Source organism: Scylla paramamosain, chromosome 14 (genome assembly GCF_035594125.1).
Source record: "Scylla paramamosain isolate STU-SP2022 chromosome 14, ASM3559412v1, whole genome shotgun sequence".
Lineage (NCBI taxonomy): Eukaryota > Metazoa > Arthropoda > Malacostraca > Decapoda > Portunidae > Scylla > Scylla paramamosain.
In genome coordinates this window covers 21,602,049-21,615,858 of record NC_087164.1, presented here as the reverse complement: position 1 = coordinate 21,615,858, position 13,810 = coordinate 21,602,049, and the positions used below count along the sequence as shown (strand labels likewise).

The following is a 13,810-nucleotide window of genomic DNA, read 5'->3' as shown; positions in this document are numbered from 1 at the left end:
TTTCAAGGTTATTTTGTCAGTAATACATCTCTTTTTACTATATCAGACTCATCCACTGGCGTTTGTGTACAGGATTGCTCCTCAAAACTTTCATTAAACTTTATATAAATGTTTTCCTTTTTTTTTTATCTTATGTCAAGGATATTTTTATCAGTAACACATCTCTTTCAATTACGAAAAAAAAAAAATAAATCTCTCATTGGGGTTTGTGGATATACCTGTCACTCTTGAATGAAACCTTTTTTTCTAAGTAAAGAATTTCATATGCCATCAAAGAGAAAGAGAAAAAAAATATTTACTTTTATGCACATGTCCTTCCCTTCGTACCTTTCATTGTATATTCACACACATCTTCCCCCGTCACTGAAATCTCTCCATAAAACTCTTCCCTTAGCACCTCTTATTAATATTGACACATCAAACTCTCCCCGTCACTCAGATCCCTCAAAAAAATAAATAAATAAAAACTCTATCCTCTAGTGCTTCCTTTAGCATCTCTCATTGGTACTTTAATTTTTTTTCCCGGTCACTGGAATCTCATAAAAAAAATGTTCCTTTACCACCTCTCTTAATATTCACACTACCACTGAAATCTCTCAATAAAAATTCTACCTTACATACATGAAACCTTTCCCTCTCCTCTCCTTCCATGCAGCTTTGTGGTGAATCCCTTGGCGCCCATCCAGGAGACGTTATGCCTGCTGCAGAACGAGACAATGGCCTCCAACCCCACGGCCAAGCCCAAGCGAGCCGTGTCCCTCTACTACATGGTGAAGCTGCACATTGACAGTGGTGAGTACATGGAGAGAGTCTGCGTGTTGAATTGAAGTGCATGCCGATGTGTGGTTATCAAAGGTCTGCGTGAGTTTGTCAGCGGATGCGGTTACTGCGGCTGCCCACAATACCAGGGTAGTGCAGAGTGTGGGCGTAATATATTATGATCTTTTCTCTCTCCTTCTCTTTTATCTCTCTATTTTTTTTTTTTTTTTACGAGTGTAGACAGCTGTGACTTTGACTTTGAGAATACGTGTGGTTATTGGACAGGTGCACATCAACACGTTCATCAGGTGGACTTAACAGGCAGTCCCTTTCATAAGACTACGGGAGAGGAGATGGAATGGTCATTAGAGGCAAGACTCTGCAGCTGCTTCGCCCCGTTACCCGTTGTTAGTGGCTCGGAAGTCTGTCATCAAAGATCAATGCAGCCGGCAAACCAGTTCATAACCTTGCCAATAGATGTCGGTGTTGCTGTAAGTAACTGATAAACCTGCCACCAGAAAGCAGCACAGTCGGCAAAATCGTTCGTCAGCTTGTAGATAAAGGACTGTGTTACTCATTCTAACAATAGGTAATGGATATACAGTAACCCTCTAATGTTTGAATATACAGCTATTAGTTTCCTGTCCTGTTGCAGCGAGTAAGCAGAAGAATTCACCTTTAGTATGTGTGAAATAAGTCTTGCGGTTAGAAAATATAACACCAGCCATGAATTATACAAGAGATGGAAGAGATGATGATGAGATGCACTGCTGGTGGTGATGATGGTGGTGGCGGTGTTGGAAGATAGAGCACAAGGTAGAAATTATACAAGAGATGGAAGGGGTGATGAGATGAACTGGTGGTGGTGATAATGGTGGTGTAGTACAAGACAGTGGTGTGGTGGTGTGGTGGTTTGGTGTGTGGTGGTGACTGAGCTGAATCTCCCAGGTCTTTACTCTTCGCTGGAAACCCTTTTATGCGTTGATGATTACCTGCACAAACATTTTTACCTCTTGCTATTCTTTCCTCCTCTTTTATTCCCCCTCCTCTTCTTTTTTTCTCCTCCTCCTTCTCCTCCTCCTCCTCCTCCTCTGATGTACTGCTGCCGCGGTCTTACTAAGCACACACTGTTATGAATTCCTTACGAGCACTGTGGTTATTATCCCTTGCACTTTTTATAATACTTCCTCTTTCTTCCTCTCCTCATCCCTCCGTCCCTCCATCACCTCAACCACTTCCCCTAACACACACACAGACACACACACATCATCGTCAACATGAGGTTCACCAGTGGCAGGACAAATATATACCTTACACTCTGGTTCTTCCTTCTGTGTTGGCACTGCAGCGAGTGGCGGGGCTGAGAAAAATAAGACAATCAAGCTCCGGAGTTCCTCAGGGTAATGAATTTGCGCCTGTCCTCATCGATCGTCCCGTGCGTGGCGTTTTGGATTATGGAGAGGGAAAGGAGACTGGTGGAGTGGGCGAAGGAGGAGAAAGAGGAGTGAGGAGTGAGGAGCGAGGAGTGGGGGGAGAGGTTCAAGAGGAAGAGGAATGACAAATTAAGGTTTTAAATGAGATGTATTGTTTTCCTTGTTGTTGTTGTTGTTGTCTTTCTTGTTCTTGTTCCTGTTGTTCTGTTTTTTTTTTTTCTTCAGACGTCGTTGTTGCTGCTACTACTACTACTACTACTACTACTACTACTCTCTCTCTCTCTCTCTCTCTCTCTCTCTCTCTCTCTCTCTCTCTCTCTCTCTCTCTCTCTCTCTCTCTCAGCTTCCCTTCTCTGCTCCATTCTTTTCCTATTTTTCCATCACGAATATCTTTTCCAGCTTTGTGTAGATTTTCACTTGGGCAGAATCTCTCCCTGGCTAATCGTATTGAACGGAGCTTTGAGTCACAATATTCAATCGAGGACTTTTACATGGAAGGACAAAGGAAGAGAAGAAAGACAAGTGCTCGGAGTGGTGTCCTGATCTTTGCATTGCCTAATATTTGCAGGGAATTAAATAGTTGACTCGACCGACCGTGAAAGTTGGAGAAGGAGGAGGAGGAGGAGGAGGTGGAGGAGGAAGGAGAATAGAAGTAGGAAGGCGTGGCGTGAAGATTGAAGTATATGCTTACATAACGAGAGATTTATGAGTATCATTTTTTTTTTAAGTATTTTGAGTATTATTGTTTCCGTTTCTTATTATTATTCCGTTTCTCTCTTTCCTTTCCCTCTTCACTACCTTTTTGTTGGATTCTTTCCTGCGTAACATCCTCATCTGTGCTTTCCTTATCAATCCTTCCTCTATTACGTCGTTTCTCACCGAGGTCACATACCGTCCGCCCACACATCGTGCCACTTTCATAATACTTGTTCTTAACTGATAGCCTGCTAGAAGGAAGCAGTATTAGTCATTATATCAGCATTTATGTAAGAGCGGCGGCCTTTTTTGACTGTTGTGACTTTTCAAACTCGATAAAATGATGTGGTGCATGTTCAGAATATAATAAAAGACTCCACAGACAGCAAAAAGAGTAACTGAGCTGTTCAAACCTTTTAAATCTTGTAGTTTTGTTCTTGCACAGTAAATTCGTCTAGACTTATCAAAATGAAATGCTTAGTGTATCATCATCACATAGCGGCTACAAGGCAATCAAGTTATCCTGAGTACATGTTGTTCTATTGTTTTATGAAGTTTTGGTTGCTGTTCAAAAGAGGAAGTGATATAAAAGAAGAAATATATAAGGAAGAAATATGTAAAAAAAAAAAAAAAAAAAAGGACGTCGGTGTGGTACGGACGTGACTGTGACGGTGTGTGTGTGTGTGTGTGTGTGTGTGTGTGTGGTTGGATAGGTGGGTGGGATGGTTAGTGTGTGACCTCTCTCTCTCTCTCTCTCTCTCTCTCTCTCTCTCTCTCTCTCTCTCTCTCTCTCTCTCTCTCTCTCTAGCAAATACGCATCCTTCTTAATACATAGAAAAATTGAATGATCGACTGACTGATTGATTGAAATTTATGCGGATTAACAGTAAGGTAACACGGTGCTGTAGTCAGGGTTTATATATTTATTTATTCTATTTTTTATGTAAGAGGGGCATTGGACAAGGTCAACAAGAAAATTTAATGAAAGGCCCACTTGAATCGCAGTCTCCATAGTGAAGTCAGAAACAAACATCGAAATTTGGAAGATAAGTGTCTTGAAATAACTCTAAACCTAATGTCCTCGCATCATCGTAACTAGAGGGTTTTTTACTCATAGGAATCAAAGGAAGTGGTGGCGCAGGAAGGGTGGTCTGAGAATCACGTACGCTCGCTTCCCTGTTAGTGAAGAAAACAAGTCTATAAATCAGTGACTTGGGAAAAAAAAAAAAGAAAAAAAATGCCTGTTGGAAAATTGCTGTGGCCAGACTTTTTATCATGGGTAATTGTGACGGCAGAAGTAGCAGCCAGTAGGTGGTGGTGGTGGTGGTGGTGGTAGTGGTGGTGGTGGTCGTTATAGTAGTAGTAGTAGTAGGAAGAGGAGGAGAAGGAGGAAGAGGAGGAGAAGCAGAAGACCAGGGGAAATTTAGTAGAGGACGAGAAGGTAAACAAGATTAAGAAATTATGGGGACGGGATGGAGAAGCAGGAGGAGGAGGAGGAGGAGGAGGAGGGGAAGCTGCAGGAGGTAGTGGAAGAGGAAAAGCAGGAAAAGGAAGAAGAGGAAGAGTAATGATAGGTAAAAATAAAGAAGAGGGAGGGTAATGATTGGTAATAATGATACTTGTAATAGAACAGTTTTAGTGCAACAGCAGCAACAACAACAACAACAACAACAACAACAACAACAACAACAATAACCATAAGATATCACAATCCATCATCACCACAATCATCATCATCATCATCATCATCATAATCATACCATCTGGATTTAAAAGTTATGTTGCCTCAAACACTAATGTCATCAAATGCAGTTAATTTTCTCTCCGTTATGTTAGGTTAGCTTAGATTTCAGTTAGGTTGTTCAGTTCATGTTATGGGAGTGTAAACAACAAGCACTCTTAATTAATGTTGGGAGGTGAAATGATGATTGTTTGATTGACTGATTGACTGATTGATTGCCTGTCTTGTTGTTTCATTGTTCAGTTATTTCCTTTTTGTCTCTTCACTTCGTTTCAATGGCTTTTTTTTTGTCCTTTTCATTTATTTCCTGTTTGTTTGGGTCTCTCTCTCTCTCTCTCTCTCTCTCTCTCTCTCTCTCTCTCTCTCTCTCTCTCTCTCTCTCTCTCTCTCTCTCTCTCACATACAATGGAGGTTTCAGCTTCTTGTGCGAGTTCTAACCCCATTTACTAAGACGAATTAAGATAACAGACTACATTAATTTGATGGCAACAGTTACACACACACACACACACACACACACAGGTTTGATAGAATGGCTTGGTGCATGGGTAGCGTATAATCTCCAGCATCACTGACAGGTAAGTGAAAGATCGTGTAGCTGAGAATCATTAAATGCCTATATTTTTTTTGTTTTCCCTCAGTAATTATAGTTTTTGCTCGTTACTCTCGTCTAAGATTACTCTGATGAAGTAACAAGTGTCATCTTGTCATTAGTAATTAGAGTTAACCCTTTCACTGCGATATACAACACCCATGAAATCTTTATAAGCATCCACAAGAAAGGAGATAAAAAAAGAAAAGAATTTGCAGTTTATAGCGAGTATAATATTTGGGAGTGGCTGTAGAAGCAGAGGAAACGTCCCAGAGTAGTGAACGATTAATGAAAGATGTACCAAATAGTAGTAAAAATTAATCAAGGTACCTCGGATCACTGCAATAATAACGAAAGATCGCTAGTCATTCAATTTCTTTACTTCTTAAGACACGAAGCATCGATGAAAGGCGGTGAGTGATGGACGGCTCGACTTACCCACCACTCACACCACTCACAACACACACTTACTCGCGCTGAATACAAGGTAGGATTTGATTTTATCTCTCGTGGTGCCAAACATACACGATCTCACATCACGACACACTGTACCTTGGGAAAAGTTTGACACTCATTGCGATCTTTGTCTGTGTTTGACTATGTGCGTGTGTGTGTGTGTCTTTTCCAGTGCCAGTATCTTGCTTTCCTTCTCTCTTTATCTCCTGCATGTCTCTATTTTCTTTTTTTTTTATCTTTTTTTCTTTTTCCTCTTCCGTTTTCCGCGGTGCAGCTTCCGTCGGTCATTCCGTTTTCTTTGTGTGAGTGTGCGTATGTATCTCTTTTCCACCCTACAGTGCGTGTCGTTTTCTTTCTCTTTCTCTTGAGACTATATTCCGTAACACTTCTGCGCCTACATTCAAAAGACTCCAATTAAAGTTATACAGATTTTCAACGGTATTTTTATGATTGTAGAGACAGATTAACAAGATTTCCACATATTAACAGGAGAAACTCTTGAAAATCTGACCAATTAGCTCCTTGGTCTTTAGGAATAATTGGGGTAAGACAGCAAGAGAAAGCAAAACGTTTCTGAATACTGGCCTTTATTAGCTGCATATCACAGTTTTTTACCTTTTTTTCCCCTTCCTTGCTCCGTGGTGCAGCTTCCTTGGGTTCTCGTCGTGGGCTGTGTGACCTGTAAGCCCCATTATTTACCGTTGTAGCGGGCCGTCCTCTCCCTTGTCTTCCCACACCTCTCTCTAACTCACGACACTCAATAACACTAAACTGCCGTGTCTCTCCCGCCCATTACTCGGTCATTTTCGCTTTTGTTTTTCACGTGTAATGTTAATGCTGCCCCTAAAGCGTGTTTCGTCTGTTGATTGACGTTAATGGATGCTGTGTGTGTCCTAGTTTCGTTGCTCCCACACTGCCTTGCTCTGCTATAGTACCGCCTTCCCACGGCCGAGAAAAGCAAGTGGCTCCCTCCTCCTCCTCCTCCTCCTCCCGACACACACGCACAAACACACACGCACACACATTTACATAGGTATATGGGACTATGTAGTTTATTGACCGTAATAAAATATTGACATGTGAACTAGAAATAATTACAGCATATTCTTCAAACTACGAGTCTTGATTTAATTTTGGTACATAGCTTATAGTACACACACACACACACACACACACACACACACACAGCAGTAGCAGCAGCAGACGCAGGAGCCGGCAGAGTTAAGGCGTCCTCTTAGAGAATGCCCGCCTGGAGGGGTTACTTGCCTCGGGCGGGAGAGAGAGAGAGAGAGAGAGAGAGAGAGAGAGAGAGAGAGAGAGAGAGAGGTGGGGGGGGGATCATGGGAGGGGCAACAACCGCGCCTCAGGGAAGATGTTCTCGCTGACACTGGACGAATGGTTAGTCACGCCCCTGCCTGCTAGTTCTACCCTGCCGCGTGCCTACTCATCCCCGACCCTGGGAACGGAGAAGTAGGGTCGGGGAAGGACTGGGGTGGGGTCGTGGGGGGTGAGAATGTGTCCTTGCCAAGGTAAAGGTATCTGCTGGGAGTTCAATGTTGGGATGATGCTGTAGAGAGAGAGAGAGAGAGAGAGAGAGAGAGAGAGAGGTGGGGTTTTGAACGTGTTTATCAAAATAGTCTTTTACTTTTTTTTTGTGTGGTGAACAGATACTTTTTTTACTATTATTATTATTATTATTATCATTATTATTATTATTATAATTATTACCATCATTATCAGTTGTTTTTGTTTTTGTTTTTGTTCATTCCGCTATTCATGATTCCTTTCCTTTTAACACACGACCTAAAACTGCTATACATTAAGCCACCACCGTTGCCACCGCCACCTTCTGCCTGTATTCTTAAACGCTTCACTCTCTCATTATTACTGCTTTCAAAGGACCACAGAGATGAGCAGTCGGATTTACAACAGTGCGTTTCTCATCTATAATCCAGAATCCTCTTTTAAAATGACTCCAATAGCTGAAAGTGATCGAGATAGAGTGACGAGGTGTTGAGGAATAAGAAGTCTCAGGTTACGAGCTCTTCTGTTCTCTAAAACATGCATTGTAGTCTTGTCCCTCCTTCCCTCGCCTCTTTCTCCCCCTCTTGCGTCTATTGTCTCTGCAGCTGCACACACACACACACACACACACACACACTCCTCTTCCTACAATGCATCCCAGAATCACCCTCTTTTTATCCTCCCCAACACGTAAAATTGACAAGAAAACTAACCTCTCACTTTCGAAGGTCCCTGTTTGACTTCCCTGATCACCAAGCTTATAAGGACAAAGTGTTAAATAACCAGTGTAAATACCCTTCCCTTTCACTGAGCAGTCATGTGTGAGGATCCCAAGGCCAAGGGTCGCGCCCACTCATCACGGAAAGCCAGTGTACAGACGTGGCTGGAAATAGAGTAACCTTCTGCACTTGAACTGTTCTTTTTGGAGTTTCTCTTCGATCTCAAGGTTTCTTACCTGACAGTCTCCTTATAAAACCTAACGTATAGACTTTTAATACACCAAAGGGCCACTCAGCAGGCAAAGCCAATGTATAAACGTGGCTGAATCTCGAGTAACCTTTTGTACTTTGACTGCGTTTTCTTTTAGTCGTGAGTCTTCTGATCGCTTGACAGTCTCCTCACAAAAATTGACGTATAGATTCTTAGTATACCAAACGATTTGATTGTTAACCCTTCTGCTGGTGTGCTCGTCCTTCCCTACCTTCCTAGCACTGTAGCATACCTCTTATTCATGGTTTTAATCGCATTTTTCATAGTTAGTGCAAAAAAAATATTGTGGAAACGTCTCTGGCTGTGATTATGATGAAATATAATGGGTTGTTGTTTTCTTATTTTGTCCTTACTTATAATTTAGTCTTTCTTGACGTCTGAAACACGATAAACTTAATGGTAGTTTTTATTTAGTTTTTCATGTATGTTGCACGGATAGTTATAGTGAAAGATGTTTGTCTCCTTCTTCCTCTTCTTTTTCTTCTTCTTCTTCTTCTTCTTCTTCTTCTTCTGCCGGTACATTTTTTTTTTCTAATTCATGAGTGAAAGAATATAGGGTTGTTTGCGGTGGTTGTGGTTTTGGTGATAGTGGTGGTGATGACACATGAAAAATGTGATAATAGTTGCTTGGAGAGAGAGAGAGAGAGAGAGAGAGAGAGAGAGAGAGAGAGAGAGAGAGAGAGAGAGAGAGAGAGAGAGAGAGAGAAACAGACGGAGAAATACATATAGAGGTTAGGGGTGAAAAGTATGCCCTTGACGATGTGTTCTCGCGGCCATGGGACACACACACACACACACACACACACACACACACACACACACACACACACACACACACACACAGAGAGAGAGAGAGAGAGAGAGAGAGAGAATCTTTTACTAACCACAAAAATACAAAAACTAAATAAAACAATAAATATACATAAGCAAGGTTACGGTCCGCATAAAATCGTCAGTACAATATTTACAACCATGGACAGTATTCGATCAAACAGAAGGTAAATAAATAACAAAACTAGTAAGAATTTAATACCACACCTTAGTCATGACGCATCCTTTAATTTTGGATTATCCTTTTCGACCTTTTTTTTTTTTTTTCAGTGACTTGCATTATCAGTGGGACTTTATTTCGCACTTTTTTTGCTTTTGGCTTTTTACCAGTGCCCCTCTTACATCAAAAAATAAATAAATAAATAAATAAATCCTAGTTACAGCAGTCACTCTCCTTACTGTCACTCTAGCTTCCCGTCACCCTATTAGACTCTCTATCAGTATATGCGAATCTCTATACAAAATCTCTGTATAGAAACGGTCTGCTCTTTCACCACTACTATTTTCAAAGGCCACAGAGATGGTTAGCCAGGTTCTCAAAAGTGTTTCTCCGGTATAATGTAGAAATCTGTCAGTAGAACCGTAAAAAACACCCTTAAACACCCGTATAACTTCAACAAGAGCCTTTTGAATGTACCGAACGTGCGGCGCAGAAGTGTTTCAGAATAAGATCCTGAGTTTCACCATCCCAGCGGCTCCTCGTTCCGTTCCTCGCTAAAGGGAAGGACTTGGAGGTAGTTTAAGACACGCTCCGTCCACAAGGCGACTGCATCTTCTCGCTCTCAATCTCTCTCTGGGCACCACACCACGACAAGGCGTCCCTCAGGCCCCGCTAAAGGCTGGTGGTGGTGGTGGTAATGTGTTAATTAAGGAGGAGTTATGGCCGCTAAGGGATCCGCTAAATGTTCCCTCTGGCTGGCTCTTGGCTTTGTAGAGGGGCTTGTTGACACACACACACACACTCTCTCTCTCTCTCTCTCTCCCTCTCTCTCTCTCTCTCTCTCTCTCTCTCTCTCTCCCATGGTTTTCACATTGCATCAAGCGGCAACGCACGTTTGATGATCCTTCTCCTTCCCTGCCGTGCCTTTCCGTGCCGTGGCGTGGCGTGGCGTGGCGTGGCGTGACCCTCACCTGCCGGCCTGCTCGCCCCTAACCTCTGCACGCCCTCTGTCCTGATGGCTTCCGCTGGTCCTACCTTGCACCTCACGGCCACACGAGTGATAACCTTCATCATTGCTGTGGTACTGTTTGCCTGAGAAATTCATGGATGTGCTGTTACTCCTGCTACTCCTGCTGATGCTGCTAATGTTGTGCTACTAATGCTATGCTGCTGCGTGTTCCTGACTTGTACTTCACCTTGCCTCACCTCACCTCGGGAGCTGTTTTAGTTACGTGTTGTTATGTAAGTAGGCTGCAGGAAGTTTTGGTATGATATTAGGATAGCGTTTCGATATTTCTATCTATTTTGTTTATTTAGGCTCGTCTATTGTTATTTTGTTTATTTATTCATGTTTCATTTCCGGACTGTTATTACGTCCTTGTGTTTCTATTTATGACTTCTTTTTTATCTCCCCTGGATAAGTTTTGTGCGATTTAGATATTGAAGCTTTGTACAATACAGCTGGCAAGTCTCTATACACGTTGGTTATTACCACTACCACCACTTCTCACTCACCGGCCGCCAGGTAGATAAGAGATCACCACTACCTGTCCTACCTGCAGTGTACGGATCATTAGTGGTGAGGAAGTGATGCATCAAACGATCAAACGACCAATTAAACCCGTGTTGATGTGGCCAGGACCGTGACGCCCCTGCAGCACACCTCCCCGGAAGACGCGTCCCATTCACGCCACCCTTCACCTTGTCTTGCTCTATACACATCATACGTTAGGATAAGTACTTTTCCTCCCCTCCAAGTCATTATCTTAAACGTCTCTCTTTGTCCTATACAGTCTCTTTCCCCATATTAGTCTGCTTACTTTAACTCCCTAACTTATTTTTCTACGTGTTCCTAGTCTCAGTGTTAATGATAAGTACTGTTTCTTCCCTCCAAATCATTACGTACTCGCTGTCGGTCGCTTCACCTCGTTCCGCACACAGTATCTGGATTATCACTGTGCTTCTTTCTCTAGCGATATAATTTTCACATCTCGTCTTGTTCTGTACGCATTTTATATTGGGATAAGTACTGTTTCTCCCCTGTCAAGCCATTATTTACACGCTTCCGCTCGCCTTTCTTTGCTCAGTATCCAGTATTTGGATAACTATTTTTTTTTTCCCCCTTCAGCAATATTTTGTTCACACCGTCCGACGCCTCCCCTTGTTTTCTACACATGAAACCGCATTAGAATAAGTAACTGCTGTTTTTCCCCTCCAAGTCATCATATACACCTTACCAGTCGCCTCATCTTGCTCTGGGTACATCACCTGGGTAATTATCGTACTTTTTCCTTCAACGATATTATACTCTCTTCCTGTTCTATGTACAGCTGTATTTTTCTGTGTCTCCTCCATTTCGTAACCTGTTTTCTTCTCTTTATTGCTCTTCTTTATCGTTTACTCGTGTCTTGGTTTTTATATACTTTTCTTGTCTTCATTTTGATCTTCCTTTTCTTTTGCTTTTTCATTTGTGTGTCTTGAATTCCTGTATATTTATTTTTTTTTTCATTGTTCTTCCTCTACTTCTTTATCATTCAATTGTATGTCTCCTTTTCCTGTATGTCTTTTATTCTCTATTGTTCTTCATTATCTCTATCATTCATCCGTGTCTTCTGTTACCATACATCTCTTCTTTCCTTTTATTGTTGTTCCTCTGTTATTTATCTGCGTTTACCTAACTCTTTTTTTTTCCCCTCTGTTATTCACCAGTATTCATTCGTATACCTCTTTTTTTTTTCTCTTCTGTTCTCTCGGTTCTCATTATTCATGGCCCCACGCAGGAACGAGTTTTGGATGTCACTGATTTCCCCACACGCGTCATCATTCTTTAATAACATTCAGCGGGGTGTCCACCATTCCAGTACCTCGCCCTCTCGCTTTTATTGTCGTCCCGTTTTCTGTTTTCATCAGACCGTATTCTGAAACGCTTCTGAAACACCTCCACTACTTTCAAAAGGGTCTAGTTGAAATGACACTGATTTTTAAAGGTGATTTTATGATTCTAGTGACAGATTAACAAGTTTTCTAGAATATTAACACATTAAACACTCTTGAGAACCCGGAAAAGCATCACAGTATCCTTGCAAAATAGTCGTGGCGGGAGAGCAAAGTTTTTAATACCATCCACAGACCGTCCAGTAGAAAGTAATTAAGTCCCCGCTAGAGTGCCCGGCGCTCATCAACACACAGCTGAGAGTGAGCCAAGGAGCTAAGAGAGTAGTGGCTGCGCTTCACTGCCTCCTTGTGTTCTTACTGTTGTGTCCCCGCGGCGGCTCTCTCACACCACCACTACGTACAGTTATATAGGCTTGACCACTCTACCTTCGCTGCCGCCACTACGTCTCGCCCCCCTTGTGGGAGATGATGAATGGTCCCCAGATGGACTCCCCCGTTATATTCTATTGCCTCAGATTCCTTGCGTTATTTTTCCTCAGTGTGATGTGTAAACAGACGTGATGGATGCTCGCCTCATGGGATGTGACTGTCGCTGGTTTGGTGTATGTGTGTGTGTGTGTGTGTGTGTGTGTGTATATGTAAAGTAAGGTGTTCGTATATAAGTGATGGGAAAGTTGTTTATGTGTTAAGTGTTGCTTTGGCGGTTGTTTTGGGGCTGTTTTGGTGTATGTGTGTGTGTGTGTGTGTGTGTGTGTGTGTGTGTGTGTGTGTGTGTGTGTTTCTATTAGTCTGTATCAGTATAGTTTTCTTTATAATACATTTTTAATATTCTCCTTTTCATTTGGATTGCTGTGTGTGTGTGTGTGTGTGTGTGTGTGTGTGTGTTTACTCCCAAACCTCGACAGAGTCCTTTTTTGGTTTATAGTTTTAGATTTTCTTGTTGACTTTCGTCGTGGTTTCCCTCAATTTCTGGCAATGGGTGTAGTTTTTTACCCTCCCCAAACACACACGCGGCGTTTGTATTCCTGGGGACTGATGGAAGTTTCCTGTCAGAACTGTAATACTTTTTGAAATCGCAAATACTCACAGTTGCTCTCCATACCCCTTCTTTAAAGCTCTTCTCGCCCTCAAGGAAAAACCATATCACTTTTGAATCCTGCACGGTGGTAAAGCAAAACATAACCCCAACACAAGTCTGCACAATTTCCCGCCTGTTTGCCAACCCGTCCTCACCCTTTCTGCGTGATGCGGGAAGCTGCCACCACCCGCGGGATGACTTTGGGCTCGGAATGTGAGTCTTTCCTTTGAAGAGAAAGTATTTACGTGATACAACAACCCTCTCATTGTCATTACAGCTAGTTAGGTTGTGTGTACGTTCAGCTTCCCGAAGAGTGATGCCACAAAACCCAGTGAACGTTATGGTTACAGATCGAATAGATATTGATGTGTCTTTCCTTTGAAGAGAAAGTATTTACGTGATACAACAACCCTCTCACAGTCATTACAGCTAATTAGGTTGTGCGTACGTTCAGCTTCCCGAAGAGTGATGCCACAAAACCCAGTGAACGTTATGGTTACAGATCGAATAGAAATTGATGTGTCTTTCCTTTGAAGAGAAAGTATTTAGTTGATAAAAACAACTCTCTCTTCCCGCTATTAAAGCTAGTCAGGTTGTGTGTACGTACAGTTTCCCGAGTAGTGATGTCACAACGTCCAGTTTATGTCATGTCTGC

The 13,810-nt window shown here is 42.2% G+C and overlaps 1 protein-coding gene across 4 annotated transcripts in view; it reads left to right on the top strand.

Moving 5' to 3' along the window:
• LOC135107016 (uncharacterized) overlaps positions 1 to 13,810 on the top strand; it is an 89,201-nt gene that overhangs the window by 54,471 nt on the left and 20,920 nt on the right. For all 4 annotated transcript variants that reach the window (XM_064016578.1, XM_064016575.1, XM_064016576.1 and 1 more), the window contains exon 4: positions 656 to 792. In XM_064016578.1, coding sequence (XP_063872648.1) covers positions 656 to 792 — 137 coding nt within the window. The remainder of the gene's footprint in view (positions 1 to 655; positions 793 to 13,810) is intronic.